The 23,581-nt window shown below is 43.3% G+C and overlaps 2 protein-coding genes across 2 annotated transcripts in view; one reads left to right on the forward strand and one right to left on the reverse strand.

Annotated features, from left to right (window-relative positions):
- Positions 1 to 11,722, forward strand: part of crtap (cartilage associated protein) — a 56,020-nt gene extending 44,298 nt beyond the window's left edge. The window contains exon 7 of the mRNA XM_070889277.1: positions 9,844 to 11,722. Coding sequence (XP_070745378.1) covers positions 9,844 to 9,912 — 69 coding nt within the window. The 3' untranslated portion in view covers positions 9,913 to 11,722. The remainder of the gene's footprint in view (positions 1 to 9,843) is intronic.
- Positions 11,723 to 12,395: 673 nt separating this feature from the next.
- susd5 (sushi domain containing 5) overlaps positions 12,396 to 23,581 on the reverse strand; it is a 227,277-nt gene continuing 216,091 nt past the window's right edge. Inside the window, exon 5 of the mRNA XM_070874416.1 lies at positions 12,396 to 13,648. Coding sequence (XP_070730517.1) covers positions 12,396 to 13,648 — 1,253 coding nt within the window. The remainder of the gene's footprint in view (positions 13,649 to 23,581) is intronic.

Here is a 23,581-nt window from a genome sequence, read left to right on the forward strand (position 1 = left end):
CCTTAATATTCCAACCAGTCTAATCCCACTCTCATCACTGCCCACACCCTTTAATATCCCACCCAACCTACTCCCACTCTCCTGCTCACAACATCCTTCAATGTCCCACCAGTCTAATCCTACTCTTCCCCTCACTTCCCATACCCTTTATTATTCCACCCAGTCTAATCCCACTCTGCTGCCCACTCCCCACGCTCTTTAATATCCCACCCAGTCCAATCCCACTCTCTCGTTCACTCCACGCATTCTTTAATATCCCAACCAGTCTAATCCCACTCTCCTGTTCGCTCCTGATGCATTTTACGTAGGATTACATATCTTTCTAGCCTCCCCTTAAATGCATCTATGCTATTTGCTTCCACCACTCCCTGTGGTAGAAAGTTCCACATTTTCACCACTCTGGGTAAAGATGTTTTTTCTGAATTTCCTATTAGATTTCTTGTTGACTATCATCTATTGATGGCCTCTAGTTATGCTCTTCCCCACAAGTGGAAACATTGGGCCCAAGTTTCGGCCTCACTTGCTCCTGATTTTTTGGAGCAACTGGTGTAGAACGGAGTATCTTAGAAATTCAAATTCTCGGCATTTAGTTTGCTCCAGTTCTAGTCAGTTAGAACAGTTTCACTTTGGAACAGAATTTTTTTTTCAAAAGGGGGCGTGTCCGGCCACTTACGCCTGTTTTCAAAGTTTCGGCAGTGAAAACTTACTCCAAACTAACTTAGAATGGAGTAAGTGGAGATTTTTATACGCTCGAAAAAACCTTGTCTACACTTTAGAAAATCAGGCGTAGGTTACAAATCAGGCGTAGGGAATGGGGGGCGTGGGCGGGGGCGGGGGGGGGAGTTTAAAGGGAAGTTTACAAACATTAAACACTTCAGTTTTACAAATAAAGAGCCATCATCAATAATAAATAATAAAAACATCAATAAATCAACCAATAAATCAATCAAAAAAATTAATAAAAAATAATTTTTAAAAAAATCAATAAATAAAACATTTTTCTACTTACCGACTGCAGCACCGGGAGCCCTCAAACAGCGTGCTGGGATGCCCCCCACCCCCCCAGTGTGTCTCTGTCAGTGTCTCTATCTCTCTGTCTGTCTGTGTGTGTCTCTCATTCTCTGTCTGTCAGTGTCTGTGTTTCTGACAGGGAGGAAGGGGGGGATGGGGGGGGAAGGAAAGGAGGGAGGGGAAGGAGAGAGGGGGAAAAGAAAGGAGAAGGGGAAAGAGGGGGGGGTGGAGAGGGGGGAAAGGAAAGAAGAAGGGAAAGGAGAATGGGGGGGAAAGGAAAGGAGAAGGGGGGGGGGGGGGAGAAAGAGGCTGAACCGGCCGGGCCCGTCCCCAGCACCAGATTTACAGGTAGGTGGCGTTGGGTCAGGTCGGGTCAGGAGCGAGGGTCGGGCCGGGGGGGCGGAGGGAGGGAGGTCGGTTCGGGTCGGGGGCGGGGGGGGGGGGAAAGAGGTCGGGTCCGGGGGGCGGAGGCGGAGGAGCGGGAGTCGAGTCGGGTCGGGAGGAAGCAGGAGCTGGGCGTGGGAGGCCGCCTTATTCACGCAGCCCCAGTGAGGCCATTTGGCCAGGGCTAGGGGGCTGCGTGCTTCGGGCCCCTCCCATACAGTTTTGGGCGCCTGGAGCTACTACACATGCGCGCCCACTGTAGCGCGCATGTGCAGAGGTCCCGGCACTGTTTTCAGCGCAGGGACCTAGCTCCGCCCCCTACAGCTTTTGCTGCGCCGCGCCCGACTCGAGAGGACCAGCAGGGAGCTGGAGAATCTTAAGGTTTTTTTTTAGGCGCATTTTGTGGCGCAAAAAACGGGCGTCCAGGTCGGGGCTGCGTCGTTCTAGGCGCGGCCCGAAACTTGGGGCCCATTCTCTCTGTATCGACTCTATCAAAACCTTTCATAATTTTAAAGATCTCTATTAGGTCACCCCTCAGAGTTTTTTCAAGAGAAAAGAGACTCAGCCTGTTCATCCTTTCCTGATCGGTATATCCTTGTATTTCTGGTAAATTCCTTGTAAATCTTCCCTGCACCCTCCCCAGTACTTCCAAATCCTTTTTATAATATGGCGACAGAACTGTACGCAGTACTCTAAAGTGTGATCTAACCAAGGTTTGATACATATTTAGCATAACCACCCTACTTTTCAATTCTATACCTCTAGAAATAAACCCTAGTACTTAGTTTGCTTTTTTATGGTCTTGCTAACCTGTGTCCCAACTTTTAGTGATTTGTTTATTTATACTCCTGAGATCCCTTTGTTCCTCTACCCCACCCAGACTTGCACCCTTCGAGTAATAAGTGACCTCCCTATTCTTCGTACCAAAATGTAATACCTCACATTTATCTGTGTTGAACTTCATTTGTCAATTATATGCCCATTCTGCAAGTTTATTAATGTCCGCCTGTAATTTGTTGCAGTCCTCCTCAGTATTGACTATCCTATCCGCCCCCCCACCCCCCAAATTTGATGTCATCCGTAAATTTAGAAATTGTGTTTTTGATTCCAAAGTCTAAATCGTTAATATAAATTATGAACAATAGTGATCCCAGCACTTATCCTTGTGGGACACCACTACCCACCTTCTGCTACTGCAAATAGCTACCCTTTACCCCTACTCGCTGCTTTCCATTTTGAAGCCAGCTAGCAATCCATTCTGCTACTTGTCCCCTGACTCCGCATTCTCTGACCTTGTTCATCCATCTATCGTGGGTTACCTTATCAAAGGCCTTTTGAAAATTTAGATAAATTACATCTACTGCATTACCATTGTCTACTCTCTCTCTCTGTTACATTTTCAAAAAATTCAATGACTTGGTCAAGCAAGACTTTCCCTTTTGAAATCCATGCTGACTATTCATTATAATATTTTGGTTTCTAGATGTTCTTCTATTTTCTCCTTTCTCCTTTCGTAGGGATTCCATTATATTTCCTACCACCGATGTTAAGCTGACTTGTCTATAATTCCCTGGACATGTCTATCCCCCTTCTTAAACATAGGTATTACGCTGGCTATCTGTCATTCCTCTGCCACTACACCTTTTTCTAATGAATTATTAAATATGTGTACTAATGTCTCTGCTATCTCTTCCGGAGATTCTTTTAAATTGCGTGGAATCAATCCATCCGCACCAGGGGTTTATTTAATATATCCCCACTTTTTATTTTAAATGCACTTATTGCATTACTAATTTCATTATCTAATGTTATGTCCACCTGTTCTATCTCCCTGGTAAATACTGAAGCAAAATAATTATTTATCCGTTAGTTACACTATGGAAGTAACAGATTCTATTTGGAGAACTGTAAGTCCGGTTTCTAGTGCCGTAAATCTGCCCTTCACGGCGGGAGCTTTCTGTAATGATAGGCTGTTGTGCGATAAATAATCCGCAATATAGCACTGTGAGCAATGTTCCCTTTAAGCTATGCTCTAGGGGACAGCACAGGGCCAAAGAAATTGAAGGGAACATTGACTGTGAGTTATTATTTAAAGAAGTTCTGTGCAAACTGGCTGTATATGCTTTATATACATATGTACATGAACAGACTTAAACTGTAGAACTATATGCATAGCTATTATAAAATTATATAACCAAATCCTAACCACTCCTCAAGCACTGATATAACTTCTTCATTTTGTAGCTCTGGTGACAGGCAGCATCTTTGCTTTCTGAGGTACAATGGTTTCTCCGTTGAGTATATTTTTTAATTAATTTCAGTATGAATCTCTCAACAAATCAGCCTGGAATGGAGCAGCTTTCAGTACAGTGTATTTGGAAGGGGAAATGAAAATTAGTACATTCTCAGGATGCGGGCGTTGCTGGCAAGGCTGACTATTGCCCATTCCTGTTCGTCTTGCAAAAGTGGTAGTGATCCTCCTTGAACCGCTGCAGTCCATATGGTGAAGGTGCTGTTAGGTAGGGAATTCCCGGAATTTGACCTAGCAATGATGAAGGAACAGCCGATATATGTATATATGTCCAAGTCGGGATGGTGTGTGACTCGGAAGTGATGGTGTTCCCATGCACCTGCTACCCTTGTCCTGGGAATTCTTATTGAGACAGAAGTTCTTCCATGAGAGAGCAGGTTAGGTCGCGAATAAAACACAGGTGGACCGAGTGAACAGGATGACATCACTGAACTGCAGAAAACTGACCTTTGTTGTCACTGATTGGTGAGTCATGCTGAGAATAGCTACACGGATGGCTATTAGGTAACTGAGGTCTGTTTGAAGCCATCAAGGACTTTTCAGAGGTTGGGACTCAGGCAGTTAGAATCAGTAAATCTTCATCCTACATCTAAACCCTGTTAAACTTGATGCTGTCACAGAATAAAACATTTAATACCTTTTATTTTTTCTGTGTTTCTATCTGGTTATTTGAAAGCAATTTGCCAAAATCAAAAACATTCTCTTATCCCCCACCTAGTGTGATAAATGTAACTAATGGTGACAGAGTGACAAAGTGTACTTAAAGTACTTCTTGCCCCATAGTCTGTGTATTGGGCACATATTTCTCATGTATGTGAAGATATCCCTGTTTGCTTGCAAGAACACTACTAAAGTCTAACAGTAGCATGAAACTGCCAGTATACCAGGATAAGACATGAAAGGAAAGTTCAGCATATTTAGATGATCCCGAGAATATGTTCTGACCTAAATATTTTTGCTTTTTTAAAAAAAAAAGTGTAAATCTTGGGTTTAGTTGGTATCGTTTGGAGTAACTGCTCATGGTTTTAACTGCTGTTCAGTGGGAAAGTATATTCGTTACTGAACAGGATCAATCCAAGTTTAATTTGAATGTATGATGGAAGATATTTAATGTAGCCTGCATTCACACTATATCTAGTGTCAATGAGAAGTGGCTTTGCTGCACACCAGTTGCAGTGCAACTGCAGCTTGAATCCAGAGTCACTGGACCGAAGAGGAGTGAGACTCTGTGGAGAAAGCGTCCCACTCTGCTTTACTTCAGAGGCAGTTTGGACCTCAATACCCAATTTACATTCCAAGTGGAAGCTTCGGTCTGAAGCTCAAACCACTTTGTTCCAAAGTTAAACTTCCAGTGTGACTGCATCATAAAACGGAGCTAACTATGGGTATGGTTACATTTTGAGTTTAGTGTTGGTGTAAAGCATTTTCCAAGATCAGCTATGATCGTATTGAATGGCGGAGCAGGCTTGGAAGGGCCATATGGCCTATTCCTAATTCTTTTGTTTCAACTTCTCACTTGTGTTGTGTAGACCAGAGTTCAGATCAACTTGCTCTGGAGCGAAGCAATGTGAATCTCCCTCCTCTAGAATATTTCAATAAATCTCAAAATTGCCAATATTGAACGTTTAATGAATTACTGACAAAAGTGGATTTTAATCCCCTAACTCTCTTGTACTTGTCATCACAATTTATTTTTGATGTGTTTTTTTTCTTTTAGACAATAAGGGAGACCAAGTTAACGAACAGGAATCAGTTCTCATTCTATCACTGCAAGAGTACTTGTTGAATCAATAATGCTGACAGATTTGGGGTTTTACTCATATTCCAGGCAATGCTGTAGCTCAGAGATTTTAATCATCTGATCTCATTTATTGTACACCCTGCTCTCTCAGCAATTACTTGTAGTTGCTCATAATGAGAACTGTAGTCTGGATTACAGAGAGATGACTAATTGAACCGTCATTTGTAACACCTTGAATCCAGGATAGAATTTAGTGTAATAACCATTGATAACACTATCACCTTTAATCTAGAATAGAGTTCAGTGTACTAACTATTTGTAGTATTGTCTCAGCTTTGATTTAAAACTTACATCAATGAGCTATGCAATTAATGTTCAAAATTACATTTTCTCAAAAGTTTTTAGAACAGGTGCAGTACTAATCACACCAGTCAGTATCTTTTTCACTGGCCCCTTTTTGATGGAGATATAATATATTCACATGAAATTTCACATGTACCATGTGGCGTTAGCTCACTTATATGCAGCTGATATTTTGGGGAAAATATTTAATCATAGAATCATAGAAATTTACAGCACAGAAGGAGGCCATTTCGGCCCATTGTGTCCGTGCCGGCCAACAAGAGGCTATCCAGCCTAATCCCACTTTCCAGCTCTAGATCCGTAGCCCTGCAGGTTACAGCACTTCAAGTGCATATCCAAGTACTTTTTAAATGTGGTGAGGGTTTCTGCCTCTACCATCCTTTCAGGCAGTGAGTTCCAGACCCCCACAACCCTCCGGGTGAAGAAATCTCCCCTCAAATCCTTTCTAAACCTTCTACCAATTACTTTAAATTTATGCCCCCTGGTTATTGAACCACTCTGCTGAGGGAAATATGCCCTTTCTATCCACTTTATCTCGGCCCCTCATAATTTTATGCACCTCAATGAGGTCTCACCTCAGCCTCCTCTGTTCCAAGGAAAACTAACCCAGCCTATCCAATCGGTCCTCATATCTAAGATTCTCCTCTCTCAGCAACATCCTCATTAATCTCCTCTCTACCCTCCAGTGCAATCACATCCTTCCTGTAATGCGGTAACTGGAACTGCAAGCAGTACTCCAGCTGTGGCCTAACTAGTGTTTTATACAGTTCCAGCATAACCCACCTCCGCTCTTGTATTCTATACCTCTGCTTATAAAGGTAAGCAATCCGAATGCCTTCTTAACCACCTTATCTGGCCTGCTACCTTCAGGGATCTGTGGACATGCAATCCAAGGTCCTTTTGTTCCCCTACACTTCTCAGCGTCCTACCATTTAATGTGTATTCCCTTTCCTTTTTAGCCCTCCCCACTTCTCTGGATTAAATTCCATTTGCCACTGTTCTGCCCACCTGACCAGTTGATTGATATCTTCCTGCAGTCTACAGCTTTCTTCGTTATTATCAACCAAACAGCCGATTTTAGTATCATCTGCAAACTTCTTAATCATACCTCCTATAGTCTAGATCATTGATGTATGCCACAAAAAGCAAGGGACCTAATACTGAGCCCTGCGGAACCCCACTGGAAACAGCCTTCCAGTCACAAAAACACCCATCAACTATTACCCTCTGCTTCCTGCCTTTGAGCCAATTTTGGATCCAACTTGCCACTTAGAAACTTAGAAACATAGAAAATAGGTGCAGGAGTAGACCATTCGGCCCTTCGAGCCTGCACCACCATTCAATATGATCATGACTGATCATGCAACTTCAATTCCTACTTTCTCTCCATACCCCTTGATCCCTTTAGCCGTATGGGCCACATATAGCTCCCTTTTGAATATATCTAACGAACTGGCCTCAACAACTTTCTGTGGTAGAGAATTCCACAGGTTCACAATTCTCTGAGTGAAGAAGTTTCTCCTCATCTCGGTCCTAAATGGCTTACCCCTTACCTTAGACTGTGACTCCTGGTTCTGGACTTCCCCAACATCCGGAACATTCTTCCTGCATCTAACCTGTTAAATTCCGTCAGAATCTTAATATGTTTCTATGAGATCCCCTCTCATTCTTCAAAATTCCAGTGAATGTAAGCCTAGTCGATCCAGTCTTTCTTCATCTGTCAGTCCTGCCATCCTGGGAATCAGTCTGGTGAACCTTCACTGCATTCCCTCAATAGCAAGAGTGTCCTTCCTCAGATTAGGAGACCGAAACTGTACACAATATTCAAGGTGTGACCTCACCAAGGCCCTGTACAACTGCAGTAAGACCTCCCTGCTCTTATACTCAAATCCTCTCGCTATGAAGGCCAACATGCCATTTGCCTTCTTCACCGCCTGCTGTACCTGCATGCTAACTTTTAATGACTGATGTACCATGGCACCCAGGTCTCGTTGCACCTCCCCTTTTCCTAATCTACCACCATTCAGATAATAATCTGCCTTCCTGTTTTTGCCACCAAAGTGGATAACCTCACATTTATCTACATTATACTGCATCTGCCATGCATTTGCCCACTCATCTAACCTGTCCAAGTCACCTTGCAGCCTCTTAGCGTCCTCCTCACTGCTCAAACTGCCACTCAGCTTAGTGTCATCTGCAAACTTGGAGATATTACATTCAATTCCTTCGTCTAAATCATTAATGTATAATGTAAATAGCTGGGATCCCAGCACTGAACCTTGCGGTACCCCACTAGTCACTGCCTGCCATTCTGAAAAGGACCCGTTTATTCCTACTCTTTGCTTCCTGTCTGCCAACCAGTTCTCTAGCCACGTCAATACATTACTCCCAATAGCATGTGCTTTAATTTTGCACACTAATCTCTTGTGTGGGACCTTGTCAAAAGCCTTTTGCAAGTCCAAATACACCATATCCACTGGTTCTCCCTTATCCACTCTTATTAGTTGCATCCTCAAAACATTCTAGAAGATTTGTCAAGCATGATTTCCCTTTCATAAATCCATGCTGACTTGGACCGATCCTGTCACTGCTTTCCAAATGCGCTGCTATTACATCTTTAATAATTGATTCCAACATTTTCCCCATTACTGATGTCAGGCTAACTGGTCTATAATTCCCTATTTTCTCTTGCCCTCCTTTTTTTTAAAAAGTGGTGTTACATTAGCTACCCTCCAGTCCATAGGAACTGATCCAGAGTCTATAGAATGTTGGAAACTTTGCCCTGGATCCCATGGGCTTTTAATTTCATGACCAGTCTGCCTTGTGGGACCTTATTAAAAGCCTTGCTGAAATCCATATACACCACATCAAATGCACAACCCTCATTGACCCTCCTTGTTACCACCTCAAAAAATTCAATCAGTGCTGACTGTCCTTGATTAATCCGTGTCTTTCTAAATGAAGATTTATCCTGTCCTTCAGAATTTTTTCCAATAATTTTCCCACCACTAAGGTTAGGCTGACTGGCCTGTAATTACTATGTCTTATCCCTTTCTCTCTTCAAGGGTGTGGCGGGGTGTTGTGTGCCCATAACAGTACTACTGATTTCCCTTCCTGCCCAAAGTGCTCCTTTTATACCCAAACCCAAACCCAAATCAGAGGAAAATCTGCTCAGCTCCAGTTCTTTGGCACCCCACTTGAAGCCAGAGAGGAGTGGAAAATGATGGTCAAAGCCTCCGCTATTTCCTGTTTTGCTTCACTTAACAGCCTGGGATACATTTCATCCGGGCCTGGGGACTTATCCACTTTCAAAGCTGCTAAATCCCTTAATACCTCCTCTCTCTCACTGTTTATTTCATCTAATATTTCACATACTCCTCCTCCCCGATAGCAGTGTCTGCATCACCCCTCCCCTTTGTGAAAACAGACTCAGCTGTCCTGTTGAGTTGGGCAGGAATGTGCTAATGATGGAGAGAGTACATTCCAAAATATACCACAGGATCTTAAAGCAACATACAATTACAGATAATATATTTTAACTAAATATTTCAAGGATTTTGATAAATGAATTTCAAGATATGTGATTGATCCATAATAAACTGTGATGTAAAATGAAATCAGCAAACGAGTATATCACAGTTGACTATAAACTAAAATCTTTCATATTTGCTGGAATTGTGGAAACTGAGTTTGTGATTTGCAATGAATTGCCTTCAGTGAGAAGTGACTGAACTATGCAATACCCAGGTGTTGTCCCAGTCCTGCACACTCTGATTTCAGAGTATTTCTTCATTGTAAATAAATGTCACTGCAAGATTAAATAGAAGAAATATGTTCAAAAGTTTTTGATGATTTGTTTAATTTAAGAACAAAAGCTGTTATTTCACAGGAAGAACAAAACTGGATCAGTGTGCGTGTATGTGTGTACTAGTTAGTCATTTTGCAGTACAGCTAACAGTGAATGAACCTAGAATTATAATAGAAAGTATGTCAGACTGCAGTCTGAGAGCTAATGTTTGTTTTTCCTGTGCAGGGTGAAGTACTGGAATATATTGATGACCTTCTGGAAGCACCGAAACCACCAGAAGCACCGGACAGTTAATCTCGGCAATGGAACAAAATCTGAGCTGTGTTTTTGAGTGGCAGAATCTTCTTTCAAAGATGTGCCTTTTGTTATTTAACACAAATCTCTTCGTTTTCAGCTTTTATCCCATTTTGCTTTTAGCCACCGCTGTTAGTTTGTCCTTCAATTCATTTTTCTCCAAACTAGATCAGAAATAGTTTCCACGGCTGAAAACCATCACATCATAACTTGCTCCACCTTCTTCTAGGCTGCTACCCTGACACTGTTGGAGTATTGTGTCTGTTTTTATTGGTAGAATGACGAGCTCTTTCTTTGAAAGGATTTTTATTTTTCCTACAGAATGTAAAATGCCATTTAAAGACACTGCACAGACTGCATATAGTATCTTTAACTAACATTCTTTCTGTTTTGTTTCTGAACAAACTCTGGGTTAGTTTCACTGTTGAATGTTGTCCCAGATCAGCCCCAAGCTCACATTGTGCTCGGCTGGAGGAGAACTGTTTTTTTGGGTGCAGTCTCGATGAGTAAAATCCACTCCCTGGGTCACGCTGCTGATTGCTGGGGCATCAGTCACTGATTGTTGTTCATACTTTTAATCCAGATAGATGTGAAAGATAATTTAGAATTACCAGCGGACAATTTTGAAGGGGTAGAAATCATGGAGATGCCATTTATGCTGATTGGCAAGAATCCTATTTTAAAATATTGGGAAGATCCCCATATTTAGAATGGGACCGTATGTGAGTCTTCATCAGGTTCTTGATAAACACCAAAACGGGGAATGTTTTCTATAAGTTGCTGGGCAAAGTTTGGGTAAAATTATTTTTGTTTAAATATGTGACTGAGCATTATACAGGTGGGAAATTCAGAAATGTGTCTTGATTATAATTCTATTGCAAGAGCTTGAACCAAACTTGTTTCGTACTTTGCCTCGGGCTCCCACTAGTCTTGCTGCCTCAACGCCAGAAAAAACATTGACTCATTTATTAATGTTTGAACATAGACCCTTGATGCCGTTTGTAGCGAGTCAGTGCGAAAAACCCACAACTAATCTTTCAGTGCAGCTGCCCTGCGCCTGGACACTTGGTTACAAGCCATTGCCTCAAACAGCAACTCCTTTTACACACTGGTTCGTGGCTTGAATAACCCAGTGTAGCATTCCCTTCAACTTTTTAAACTCACTGAACGATTAGAGATTCTCACAAAACAACCGTCGCTTTGATAGCCTGAATAATCTGCAATCTTTATGGCCCTAAAGATGGCTTTTTGAGAAAAAAGTAAATCTGATGCCATTTCAAATTGCACGGTGGTGTATATTACTGAGAATCACATAATGCAAACCTTTGTCGGTCACTTCCAGCCACCTCGACCAAAAAACCCTCAGAGCTTGCCCTTAAATTCTTTCCATATTTACCTCTGGTCACAAAATGTCTTTTTACGAATAATCTAAACTGAACAAACAGAAAAGAAATAACACTGAATATATTTAACTTTTCAGATTTATTGTTGTTAATTTAAAGCAGATTGTCAGACAATGTGTAGTCAATCCCACTGCTCTCACACAGTAACCCCCCTCCACGCCCCCCCCCCCCCACCCCTATCTCTGCCCCCATGATATGATCTCCAGTATTTCTGCTTCTTAGCTCATCCTATGTTGACTGAGAACTGTAATGTTCTTGCAGTAAATCTTCTTTTATGAATCATGTCAATGTAACAGTATTAATATTTCTTTATACACACTACAGCCATTGTGTTCAAATATGTTTTTTTTTAATTGGATAAGAAGAATCTGTACAACTTACTTGGTGCCTTAAAACTAATAAAAATGTTTTTTAACCTTTTCTGAAAGGTTTATTTATTTAAGTGGCCCCACATAAGCTGACCACACTTTATGGAAATTTAGATTTCATTCCCTTGGCATTTTTCAGAGCAGTGCGAAGTCATTTAGCAGAAGGTGGTTGTATATAAAAATGGAATAAATATGTAGGAAGTTTCCACCTATTGTACGCCTTTGCATTTTCTTTAGAAGTAACGTTTGATTAGTTACAGTAGTTTAGATTACATTATAGTTAAACACATGCAAACTGACAGAACCTAAATAGAAATTATTTACAAATCTTTATGTTTCTGGCAGTATCCACTTAAAGTTCCCACCCTCCCTTTTACAAGATTCCCATGTGAATGTCTAGGCTCATTTATGACGGCCCCCATTGAAAACCCAGTGAGACTGCGCCCCTACAAAGAGGGTCAGATTCATCTTCCATTGGAAAAGGTTTCCCCCCCCCCCACCCCCAATCAGTTGTGTGTGCTTGACTCAAATTCATTGTTCATTCTGCAAATTACAGGTATTTTAAGCATACTTTTCTGTAATGTTGATTATTCAAAGCGTATTAGAATTAAGACGACTCGTGCGGTATCGCAATGTTTTCATTTTTAAGATGTGTCAGTTCTGGGTTTTCCCCTGTGATTATGGAGCCTCCCTCAATAAGCAGGCTTGCCAATTACACTTTCTGTTGCATTTCGATGTGCTCACGCCGTCTCATCTGCCCCTTTCCATTCATCTCATACACTGATGTTTTCTGGTGTCTGCGTTTGTAGCACCACACGGCCAGGATAGTTGCCAGTACAAGCAGACCAATCACTGTGATGATGATGGCGATGATGGGGCCTTTGCTTAAGCTCGAGCAGTCCTCCCCACTGCAGCTTTCAATGGTGGGGAGCAGTTTGGCTTCAGTGCCGTCGCTGAAGTTCTCCCTTTTGGTGAAGCCATCATATGTGCCTATTTCTGTAAAATCCATCAAAGTCCGAGTGCTTGCTTCAAGCGTGCCTGACGTCAAAGTATAATGGGTTGAAATCTCAGCTATTTCTGTGGGCACTGGGGCATGATCTACAGGATAGAAGCCTTCACTTACTGTTTCAACAGTGCTTGTGGTAGACAGTAAAGGTTCAGTAATTGCATCAGAAGATTTCCATGACCCCTCGGTGACTATACCTGAGAGTGTGGTTGTGTAGAATTTGGTGTCTTCAATAGCTTTACTGGCACTGACATTTTCAGGTGCTGTGGTTGGTATTCGGCCTATGTCCACTTCTTTAACACCTTGGTCAGGCATCCCAGTTGGTACAGTTATGATCTGTGTGTAGTGAGTGGCCGAGATTGTGCTTGGAATGTCTACCCTGCTGATCTCAATGTGGTTGGAATGATCTGTGGTGCCAACAGTTTCATCCTCGGTTTCCAATGATCCATCAACCTTCTCATCTTCCTCTTCAGTTTCGGATACAATGGGATAGCCATCTACCCACGATTCATCTGTACTGGTGACCGTTTCCTTCGTAACTTTAGTCTCGTTGTGCACAATGGATGGTTCAACAGGCAAGTCGTCATCTTCAGCTGTTTGAACCCCTTCAGTACTATCAGTCTTTACTCCAATTTGATTATCACTTGAAATAATTTGGATTTTGGACTCCACACCTGGTTTCTTGCTATTGGGCTGCTCAATGTCAGGAAATGCTTCCGAGGGATGCCAAAACAAGTGTTTCTGGCTCAGTAATGAGACTGGTGATTCAGTTGGCTGTAGTGTTTCTCGGCTGCCTTCTCCTATTGAGCCATCTGTTCCCTCGTCTAATTCGTCATCCCTACCATCTGCACCATCTTGAGAAACAATGACTTTGTCCTGCCCCGCGTTAGGATCTGAAAATGACATTGAATCTTCATGGGGGAACTTGTCTTCATAGTCGACGTGTCCTTCTGCTTCATCTGTGTAAAAAAAAACATTAGCTTTGACTGGATTATCTTGCATTTGCATTCTATATTAATGACTTAGATGAAGGGACCAAGTGGAATGTAGCCAAGTTTGCTGATGATGGGTGGGAAAGCAAGTTGTGAGGAGGACACAAAGAATCTACAAAGGGATATAGACAGGCTCAGTGAGTGGGCAAACATTTGGCAGATGGAGTATAATGTGGGAAAGTATGAGGTTATCCACTTTAGCAGGAAAAATAATGCAAATTATTATTTAAATGGAGAGAAATTACAAAATGCTGCAGTAGGGAGGGACTTGGGGGTCCTTGTGTATAAAACACAAAGTTAGTATACAGGTACAGCAAGTAACCAGGAAGGTAAATGGAAGGTTGACCTTTATTGGTGGAGTATAGAAACTGGGAAGTTCTGCTACAACTGTACAGGGTATTGGTGAGACCACACCTAGAGTACTGCGTATAGTTTTGGTCTCCTTATTTAAGGAGGGATATACTTGTATTGGAGGCAATTCAGAGAAGGTTCACTAGGTTGATTCCTGAGATGAAGGGGTTGACTTATAAAGAAAGGTTGAGCAGGTTGGGCCTATACTCATTGGAGTTTAGAAGAATGAGAGGTGATCTTATTGAAACATATAAGATACTGAGGGGGCTTGACAAGGTAGATGCAGATAGAATTTTTCCCCTCATGGGGGAATCTAGAACTCGGGGGCATAGTTTAAGAAGGACATAAGAAATAGGAGTTGGGGTAGGCCATACGGCCCCTCGAGCCTGCTCTGCCATTTAATTCGATCATGGCTGATCCGATCATGGACTCGGGTCCACTTCCCTGCCCGCTCCCCATAAGCCCTTATTGGTTAAGAAACTGTCTATCTGAGGCAGCGAATTCCACAGATTTACAACCCTTTGAGAAGAAATTCCTCCTCATTTCAGTATTAAGAGGACCTTAAATGCAGAAATAAGGGGTTGCCCATTTAGAACTGAGATGAGGAGGAATTTCTTCTCTTAGAGGGTCGTAAATCTGTGGAATTCTCTGCCCCAGAGAACTGTGGAGGCTGGCTCATTGAACCTATTTAAGGTGGAGATAGACAGATTTTTGAACGATAACGGAGTGAAGGACAATGGGTGTGGGTAGGGAAGTAGAGCTGAGCCCAAGATTAAATCAGCCATGATCTTATTCAATGGCAGAGCAGGCTCGAGGGACCAAATGGCTTACTCCTGCTACTATTTCTTATGTTCTTGGCTTTCAGCTGTAAATTAGTTGTGGTTTTCATGGAATGTAGAAGATTGCATTACTAATTTACTGATTTTAGGAATTAAAAATGTCCCAGGTTCTATATACAACTAGACAGAAATGTGTTAAAATCCTCGATCTGATGGTCACTGAAATATATTTGTATTCTGAATGGTCTAATGAGGTGAGGGTTAATTTGCAATGTTGGTTCGACTCTTCCCTCTGTTGAAGTGCAAGCATTCTATCCCTCTAGACATGATCAGGATAGGCTTCCTGCCCCATGTCCCAGCCCCACCCCCACCTCCACCAAACACCCAAACCCCAGGTTTTAAGGAGCTTCTTAAAGGAGGAGAGCAGAGGAGGAGAGATTTAGGAAGGGAATTGCAAAGCCACAATGGTGGAGCAATTAAAATCAGGATCTCAAAAGGTCACAATTGGAGGAGTGCCGAGATCTCAGAGGGTTGTGGGGCTGGAGGTTACAGTGACAGGGAGGGCAAGGCCACGGAGGGATTTGAGAACAAGGATGAGAATTTTAAAATCGAGACATTGGTTAACCAGGAGTCAATGTAGGTCAGCAAGCACAGGGGTGATTGGTGAACGGGACTGGGGCAGCAGTGTTTTGGATGACCACAAGTTTACGGAGGGTGGAACGTGGGAGGCTGGCCAGGAGTGTGTTGGAATGGTCAAGTCTAGAGGTAACAAAGGCATGGATGAGCACAAGCAACAACATTACATTAGAAAATGACCACAAATGCTTTTAATATGTTAATCTGTTTAATATTAATAAAGAATGACAAAACTGAATACTTAAATATAAATAACAAAAATTAATGTTTTTCATTTTTTGTCCCACAGTGATGTAAGGCTGAAGTTCTTATATATTCAGCACACTGGGATTTCAAAACCTTTTTACTAATTGATGAGATTGGACTGAATACAATTATCAATTTATAGGTTTGAAAACCATGCTTCCAGTTTGCAAGAAATGGTAAGAGATTCCTTTTCCTCACTTGACCCAGTACAACTGCAGAAAGTTAGTTCTGGCACAGGCAACCCAGCTGAGATACTGTGTGTATAAAAGCTTCCATTCATCAGTCTAACATCAAAGAAAACTAACTCTGTTTCCCTTCTCCCCCCCCCACACCCCGAGGTTCACGTTTCAGTTCCCAGAATGACACTAATGGGTGTGTGCAATATTGGGCAATAATTTCTGTCTGGCTTTAGCAGGTTACCTTTGTAGAAAATTACCCAGCCCCATTGCTGGCATTTCACGAGGAAATGCGATGGCAGTTTTATTTAGCAGCTGCAACTGAATGCCGTTTTATTTCTCCTCTTGCAATTGTCTAAATTATTTTTAATTGCACGAAGGTGAAATTGGACAGAATGCAGCGATGCAAGTATATCTTTAGTAACCAAACATGCACAATGTTCTTGGATTCTTTTAAAGCCAGTTTCTGTGCTGCACAGTCATCATCTCTAACTAACCCACAGGGGTTTAGAGAGACCCACAGTGTCACAAGGTCAGAGCTATCAGCGCAGAGAGAGAAAATCTAACTTCACCCGCAGTCACTGCTGCCTGGGCTCTCTCCCTGTCCCAGTCTCTCTCCCTGCCCCAGTCCTCTCTCCCTGCCCCAGTCTCTCCATCAACAGGCGAACAGTTCTATGTGAGAACAGGGAGTGGCTCTAGCAGCATGATCTCACATCCCCTCAACACTGGCCTCATTTTATGGGTGAGTTGTGGTAAATTGTTTTGCAGTAATTGTGGTCCCGCCCGATGCAGAATAAATAAAGGACGTCTCCAAATCCATACTTCTTGCCCCAGCCTGCCCCGAGTAAGCTGAATATCCCTCTGTTTTCAGTGGAACAGTGTTCATTCACTTCAAGAAAGGAAGCAGGAAGCACTAACTATGAGCAATCATTGTACCTTTGAAAGGCCCTCAGCTATTCACCGGCTCCCATTACTTCATGCCCATGACATAATCCTACACAGTACTACTTGAACTATTTTATATATAAAAACTGAGATGAGAAATTTCTTCCCTCAGAGGGTTATGGATCTGTGGAATTCGCTGCCTCAGAGAGTTGTGGAAGCTGGGACATTGAATAAATTAAAGACAGAAATAGACAGTTTCTTAAACAATAAGGGGTTATGGGGCGCGGGCAGGGAAGTGGACCCGAGTCCATGATCGGATCAGCCATGATCGTATTAAATGGCGGAGCAGGCTTGAGGGACCGTATGGCCTAATCCTGTTCCTATTTCTCATGTTCTTACGTAACAGGAGAGATACATCTATATATATCAACAACGCTGTCGGAATATATAAAAAAAGAACTTGCATTTATATAGTGTTTTCATGACCTCAGGGTGTCCCAAAGCACTTTACAGTCAATGAAGTACTTTTGAAGTGGAGTTACTGTTGTAATGTAGGAAATGATTCAGCCAATGTAAAGATACACGGCTCTGAGAGATACCTGCGGCTCCAAGAATTCAGCATTCCATGTGACAAAATGTGAGTAAAGTGAATTTAATGTTAATCCTGTATCTATTGGCAGCCAGTGTGAGGAGTGACATTACTACTCAGAGTGACTCCCTCAGACTGGGGACAGTCAGATAATCAGTTATCAGGTCCAGCTCCTCATGTGTGTTCTTGGAAGCCACATTGTTGTGCACTTTTAACAATTAGTGAACGATGGTTTTAATCTCCAATAGAAGGGGAAAAAAATCTCTCAAAAGTGTGACCTAGGCTGGCAGTTAGCATTGGTGGCAACACTGAAGAAATATAAAACATGATCCAGTGACATCCAACTGTTATTTCACTATCCATCTGTTGGCCACGTTCATTTAAATTTATTTTAAAGTTGAACTGAAGTCCATAGCAATTACTTTCATTTCCATATTTAAAATATCAACTCTTGCAAGTGAAATTAGTTTCGAATTGAAAGACAGAATTATAAGAATACCAGAAAATGCACCAAATAAAATGTCAAAGATTAAAACTGACTGAGGACTTGGCCTCAGATCCCTCTCGATATAAACCTCACACCAGCAGTACTCCCGCCCCTTCAGTCATTTCTGAATTTATCATCAACTGTGCTTTTGTGTACCTATAATGTGATTAAAAGTTGGGTGCATTTTAAGCTTAACCTATGACCTGTCTGTTATGTATGCAACCCTATGTAACCAGCATTCTACCACCACCATAGGGCGTATCTGTCCACCGATCATGTTAAAAGTTGAATTGAACGGAATTCAAATATCCATGGAATTGGACACTGGTGCGAGTCAGTCTATCATGAGCAAAAAGGCCTTCGACAGGCTGTAGAGCAACAAGGCACACAGGCCCAAGCTGAGCCCTATTCATACCAAGCTGAGAACTTACACTAAAGAGCTGATCCCTGTAATTGGTAGCGCAGCAGTAAAAGGCTCCTATGATGGAGCAGTGCATGAACTACCACTATGGATTGTACCAAGAGATGGCCCCACACTTCAGCAGAAGCTGGCTGGGAAAAATCTGCAGGAACTGGGACGACATCCGAGCGCTTTCGTCTGTCGACGACGCCTCATGTGCCCATGTTCTGAGCAAGTTTCCGTCATTGTTTGAGCCAGGCATCGGAAGTTTCTCGGGGGCGAAGGTGCAGATCCACTTGATTCCCGGTACACAACCCATCCACCACAAGGCACGGGTGGTGCCATATATGATGCGAGAGAAAGTGGAGATCGACTTAGACAGGCTGCAACGAGAGGGCATCATCGTGCCGGTGGAGTTCAAGGAGCGGGCTAGTCCGATTGTTCCGGTTTTCAATGGCGATGGCACGGTCAGAATAAAGTAACGATTAACCATTTTTCGCTGCAGGACCAGTACCCGCTACCAAAGGCAGACGACCTATTTGCGACATTGACAGGAGGAAAGACGTTCACCAAGTTGGACCTGACCTCGGCCTACATGACGCAGGAGCTGGCGGAATCTTCGAAAGGCCTCACCTGCATCACAACGCACAAAAGTCTGTTCATCTACAATAGATGCCCGTTTGGGATTCGATCGCCCGCGGCTATTTTTCAAAGGAACATGAAGAGTCTGCTAAAGTTGGTGACGCGCACCGTGGTTTTCCAGGATGACATATTGATCACAGGTTGGGACACCATCGAGCACTTGCAGAACCTGGAAGAGGTTCTAAGTCGGCTAGATCGTGTGGGACTCAGGTTGAAACGCTCGAAGTGTGTTTTTCTGGTGCCTGAGATTGAGTTCTTGGGGAGAAGGATCGTGGCAGATGGCATCAGACCCACCGACGCCTATCGGAGACCATCAAGAAGGCGCCAAGACCACAGAACGTGATGGAGCTGCGGTCGTTCCTGGGACTCCTCTCAATTATTTTGTTAATTTCCTACCTGGGTTAAGTACCTTGCTAGAACCTCTACACGTGTTGCTACGCAAGGGAGATGACTGGGTATGGGGGAAATCACAAGAGACAGCTTTTGAAAGAGCCCGAAATCTGATATGTTCCAACAAACTGCTTGTCCTGTATGATCCTTGTAAACATTTAGTGCTAACTTGCGATGCGTCTTCGTACGGGGTCGGGTGTGAGTTACAACAAGCAAACGAATCGGGAACATTGCAACCGGTTGCTTATGCGTCCAGGAGCTTGTCCAAGGCCGAAAGGGCCCACAGCATGACTGAAAAAGAAGCTCTGGCATGTGTTTACAGGGTAAAAAAAATGCATCAGTATCTGTTTGGGCTTAAGTTCAAGTTAGAAACTGAGCATAAGCCGCTCATATCGCTATTCTCAGAGAGCAAAGGTATCAATACCAATGCCTCTGTTCGCATCCAAAGATGGGCGTGCTCACTGTCAGCATATAACTATGTAATTTGCCACAGGCCAGGCACAGAGAACTGCGCTGATGCCCTCAGTCGGCTGCCATTGCCCACCACCGGGGTGGAAATGGAACAGCCTGCAGACTTGCTGTTGGTGATAGATGCATTTGAAAATGAAAAGTCATCTGTTACAGCCCGCCAGATCAGGACCTGGACCAGCCAAGATCCTTTACTGTCCCTTGTAAAAAAAAATAAATAAATAAAAAATTGTGCTGGGAGCTGGTCCAGCATCCCAGTGGTGATGCATGAAGAGATCAAGCCGTTCCAGCGGCGTAAAGATGAAATGTCCATATAGGCGGACTGTCTTTTGTGGGGTAATCGCGTGGTTTTGCCCAAGAAAGGCAGGAAAACATTCATACGCGACCTGCACAGTACTCACCTAGGCATAGTAGTGATGAAAGCTATAGCCAGATCCCCTGTGTGGTGGCCTGGCATCGACTCAGATTTGGAGTCTTGCGTGTGCCAATGCAACACTTGCTCTCAACTGAGCAATGCACCCAGGGAGGCACCGCTAAGTTTGTGGTCATGGCCCTCCAAACCATGGTCTAGGATCCACGTTGACATTGCTGGCCCGTTTCTAGGCAAAATGTTCTTGGTTGTTGTGGATGCTTATTTTAATGGATTGAGTGTATAATAATGTCTGTAAGCATATCCACTGCCTGCCTGATGTCCTTGTCAGTTACAACGGGCCGTTCTTCACCAGCGCTGAATTCAAGGAATTCATGACCCGCAATGGGATCAAGCACATCACATCTGCCCCGTTCAAGCCCGCATCCAATGGGCAGTCGAAACCATCAAGCAAAACTTGAAACCCGTGTGGAAAGGCTCCCTGCAGCCCCGCCTGTCCCAAGTCCTGGTCAGCTACCGTACTTGACCCCACTCGCTCACTGGGGTTCCCCCAGCCGAGCTGCTCATGAAAAGGGCGCTCAAAACAAGGCTCTCACTAGTCCACCCCAATCTCCATGATCACGTCAAGAGCAGGCTGCATCAACAAAGCTTTTACATGATCGTGCAAATTTGTCACGCGATATTGAAATCAATGACCCTGTATTTGTACTCAACTATGGACATGGTCCCAAATGGCTTGCTGGCACTGCCATAGCCAAAGAAGGGAGTAGGGTGTTTCAGGTCAAACTCGCAAATGGACTAACTTGCAGAAAGCATTTGGACCAAACTAAACTGTGAATCACGAGCAACCTGAAGAGGACAGCACCAACTTCGACCCTCTGACACACACAAGTGGCAACCGACATTACAGTTGACCACAAAGTTGCACTCACCATCCCCAGCAGCCCAGCAAGGCCAGCTGCGCATCAGCCCAGCGAAGAACCAACCAACTCACCTGCACCTGCATTTGTATCGAGACGATCGACTAGGGAGCGTAAAGCCCCAGATCGTCTCACCCTGTAAATAAGTGTACTGTTGACTTTGGGAGGGAGTGATGTTACGTATGCAACCCTATGTAACCAGCATTCTACCACCACCAGAGGGCGTAATCATTGGAGTCCCAAGGGATCCAACATCCCTTGGGAGCACTGTTCTAAGCAGGTTTCCCATGATGTGCCAGCACTCCGGAGTTAGAATAAAGAGACTAAGATCACACTTACTCACGTCTGCAGTACTCAGTCACATTGCTTTATTCAAGACATAACACTGTCCATGTCCCACTACACTTTCAGTGAAATTGTTTATTTTCATGTGTCATGAGCCCTATATTCAAGATTGTTCTTCAGCAGTAAGGTTGTCTTGGTGTGTATTAGCTTTTGCTAGTTTTCTAGGTTGGCCTGTATGCTTATACCCGGTGTGTGCAAGCCTGTGTTTATCTCGTCACCATGAATACTAAGGGACATGTGAGCAGTGAATTTTGGGTCACCGTTTAATCCAATTATTATAATTCACATTATTTATCTACCCTGTGCCCTGGAGGATGGGACCATTGGCCAGAATTTTGAGTTGGCAGGTGTTGGTTCCTATATTTAACTTGTTTTATTTTTAGATATTTTAATATGGGTCATATCCTGGTAAATAAATGCACATAACTGCGAGCGCTGTTTCATGATGCCTCAGAGTTTCCTTTTTTAGTTACTCACGGTTAGCCATGAGCTCTTAACAGATTCATACAACTCACATGACTGTGTCGTTATAAAGCCCACCATACTAGAGCCCTGAAGGTGCTTTACCCCACTCTCTCCCTTAGATAAACTAGCCTATAATCCAATGGAATATATTTTTTCTCAGGATTTCTTGCAATAAAATCACTGTCCCTGACAGCTGCAGTTTTGATCACATGGGATGGAATAAGAGTTGGGTTGAAACACGATGGATGTGGTGGAATGAGTTAGTACATTTGCTGTCACACCTCCAGGCTGGGGTTAAAATCCAGCCCAGACTGATGTGTTGAAGAAAACATCTCTTGGTTTCGAAAATTAAAAGCTTCTATAGATATGTAAAGAGAAAAAGGTTAGTAAAGACAAACGTAGGTCCCCTGCAGTCAGAATCAGGGGAAGTCATAACGGGGAACAAAGAAATGGCAGACCAATTGAACAAGTACTTTGGTTTGGTATTCACTAAGGAGGACACAAACAACCTTCTGGATATAAAAGGGGTCAGAGGGTCTAGTAAGAAGGAGGAACTGAGGGAAATCCTTATTAGTCGGGAAAGTGTGTTGGGGAAATTGATGGGATTGAAGGCCGATAAATCCCCAGGGCCTGATGGTCTGCATCCCAGAGTACTTAAGGAGGTGGCCTTGGAAATAGCGGATGCATTGACAGTCATTTTCCAACATTCCATAGACTCTGGATCAGTTCCAATGGAGTGGAGGGTAGCCAATATAACCCCACTTTTTAAAAAAGGAGGGAGAAAACAGGAAATTATAGACCGGTCAGCCTGACATCGGTAGTGGGTAAAATGATGGAATCAATTATTAAGGATATCAAAGCAGCGCATTTGGAAAGAGGTGACATGATAGGTCCAAGTCAGCATGGATTTGTGAAAGGAAAATCATGCTTGACAAATCTTCTGGAATTTTTTGAGGATGTTTCCAGTAGAGTGGACAAGGGAGAACCAGTTGATGTGTATTTGGACTTTCAGAAGGCTTTCAACAAGGTCCCACACAAGAGATTAATGTGCAAAGTTAAAGCACATGGGACTGGGGGTAGTGTGCTGACGTGGATTGAGAACTGGTAGGAGTAGGAGTAAATGGGTACTTTTCAGAATGGCAGGCAGTGACTAGTGGGGTACCGCAAGGTTCTGTGCTGGGGCCCCAGCTGTTTACATTGTACATTAATGATTTAGACGAGGGGATTAAATATAGTATCTCCAAATTTGCGGATGACACTAAGTTGGGTGGCAGTGTGAGCTGCGAGGAGGATGCTATGAGGCTGCAGAGTGATTTGGATAAGTTAGGTGAGTGGGCAAATGCATGGCAGATGAAGTATAATGTGGATAAATGTGAGGTTATCCGCTTTGGTGGTAAAAACAGAGACAGACTATTATCTGAATGGTGACAGATTAGGAAAAGGGGAGGTGCAACGAGACCTGGGTGTCATGGTACATCAGTCATTGAAGGTTGGCATGCAGGTACAGCAGGTGGTTAAGAAAGCAAATGACATGTTGGCCTTCATAGCGAGGGGATTTGAGTACAGGGGCAGGGAGGTGTTACTACAGTTGTACAGGGCCTTGGTGAGGCCACACCTGGAGTATTGTGTACAGTTTTGGTCTCCTAACTTGAGGAAGGACATTCTTGCTATTGAGGGAGTGCAGTGAAGGTTCACCAGACTGATTCCCAGGATGGCGGGACTGACATATCAAGAAAGACTGGATCAACTGG

This window comes from Pristiophorus japonicus, chromosome 1 (assembly GCF_044704955.1).
Source record: "Pristiophorus japonicus isolate sPriJap1 chromosome 1, sPriJap1.hap1, whole genome shotgun sequence".
Lineage (NCBI taxonomy): Eukaryota > Metazoa > Chordata > Chondrichthyes > Pristiophoridae > Pristiophorus > Pristiophorus japonicus.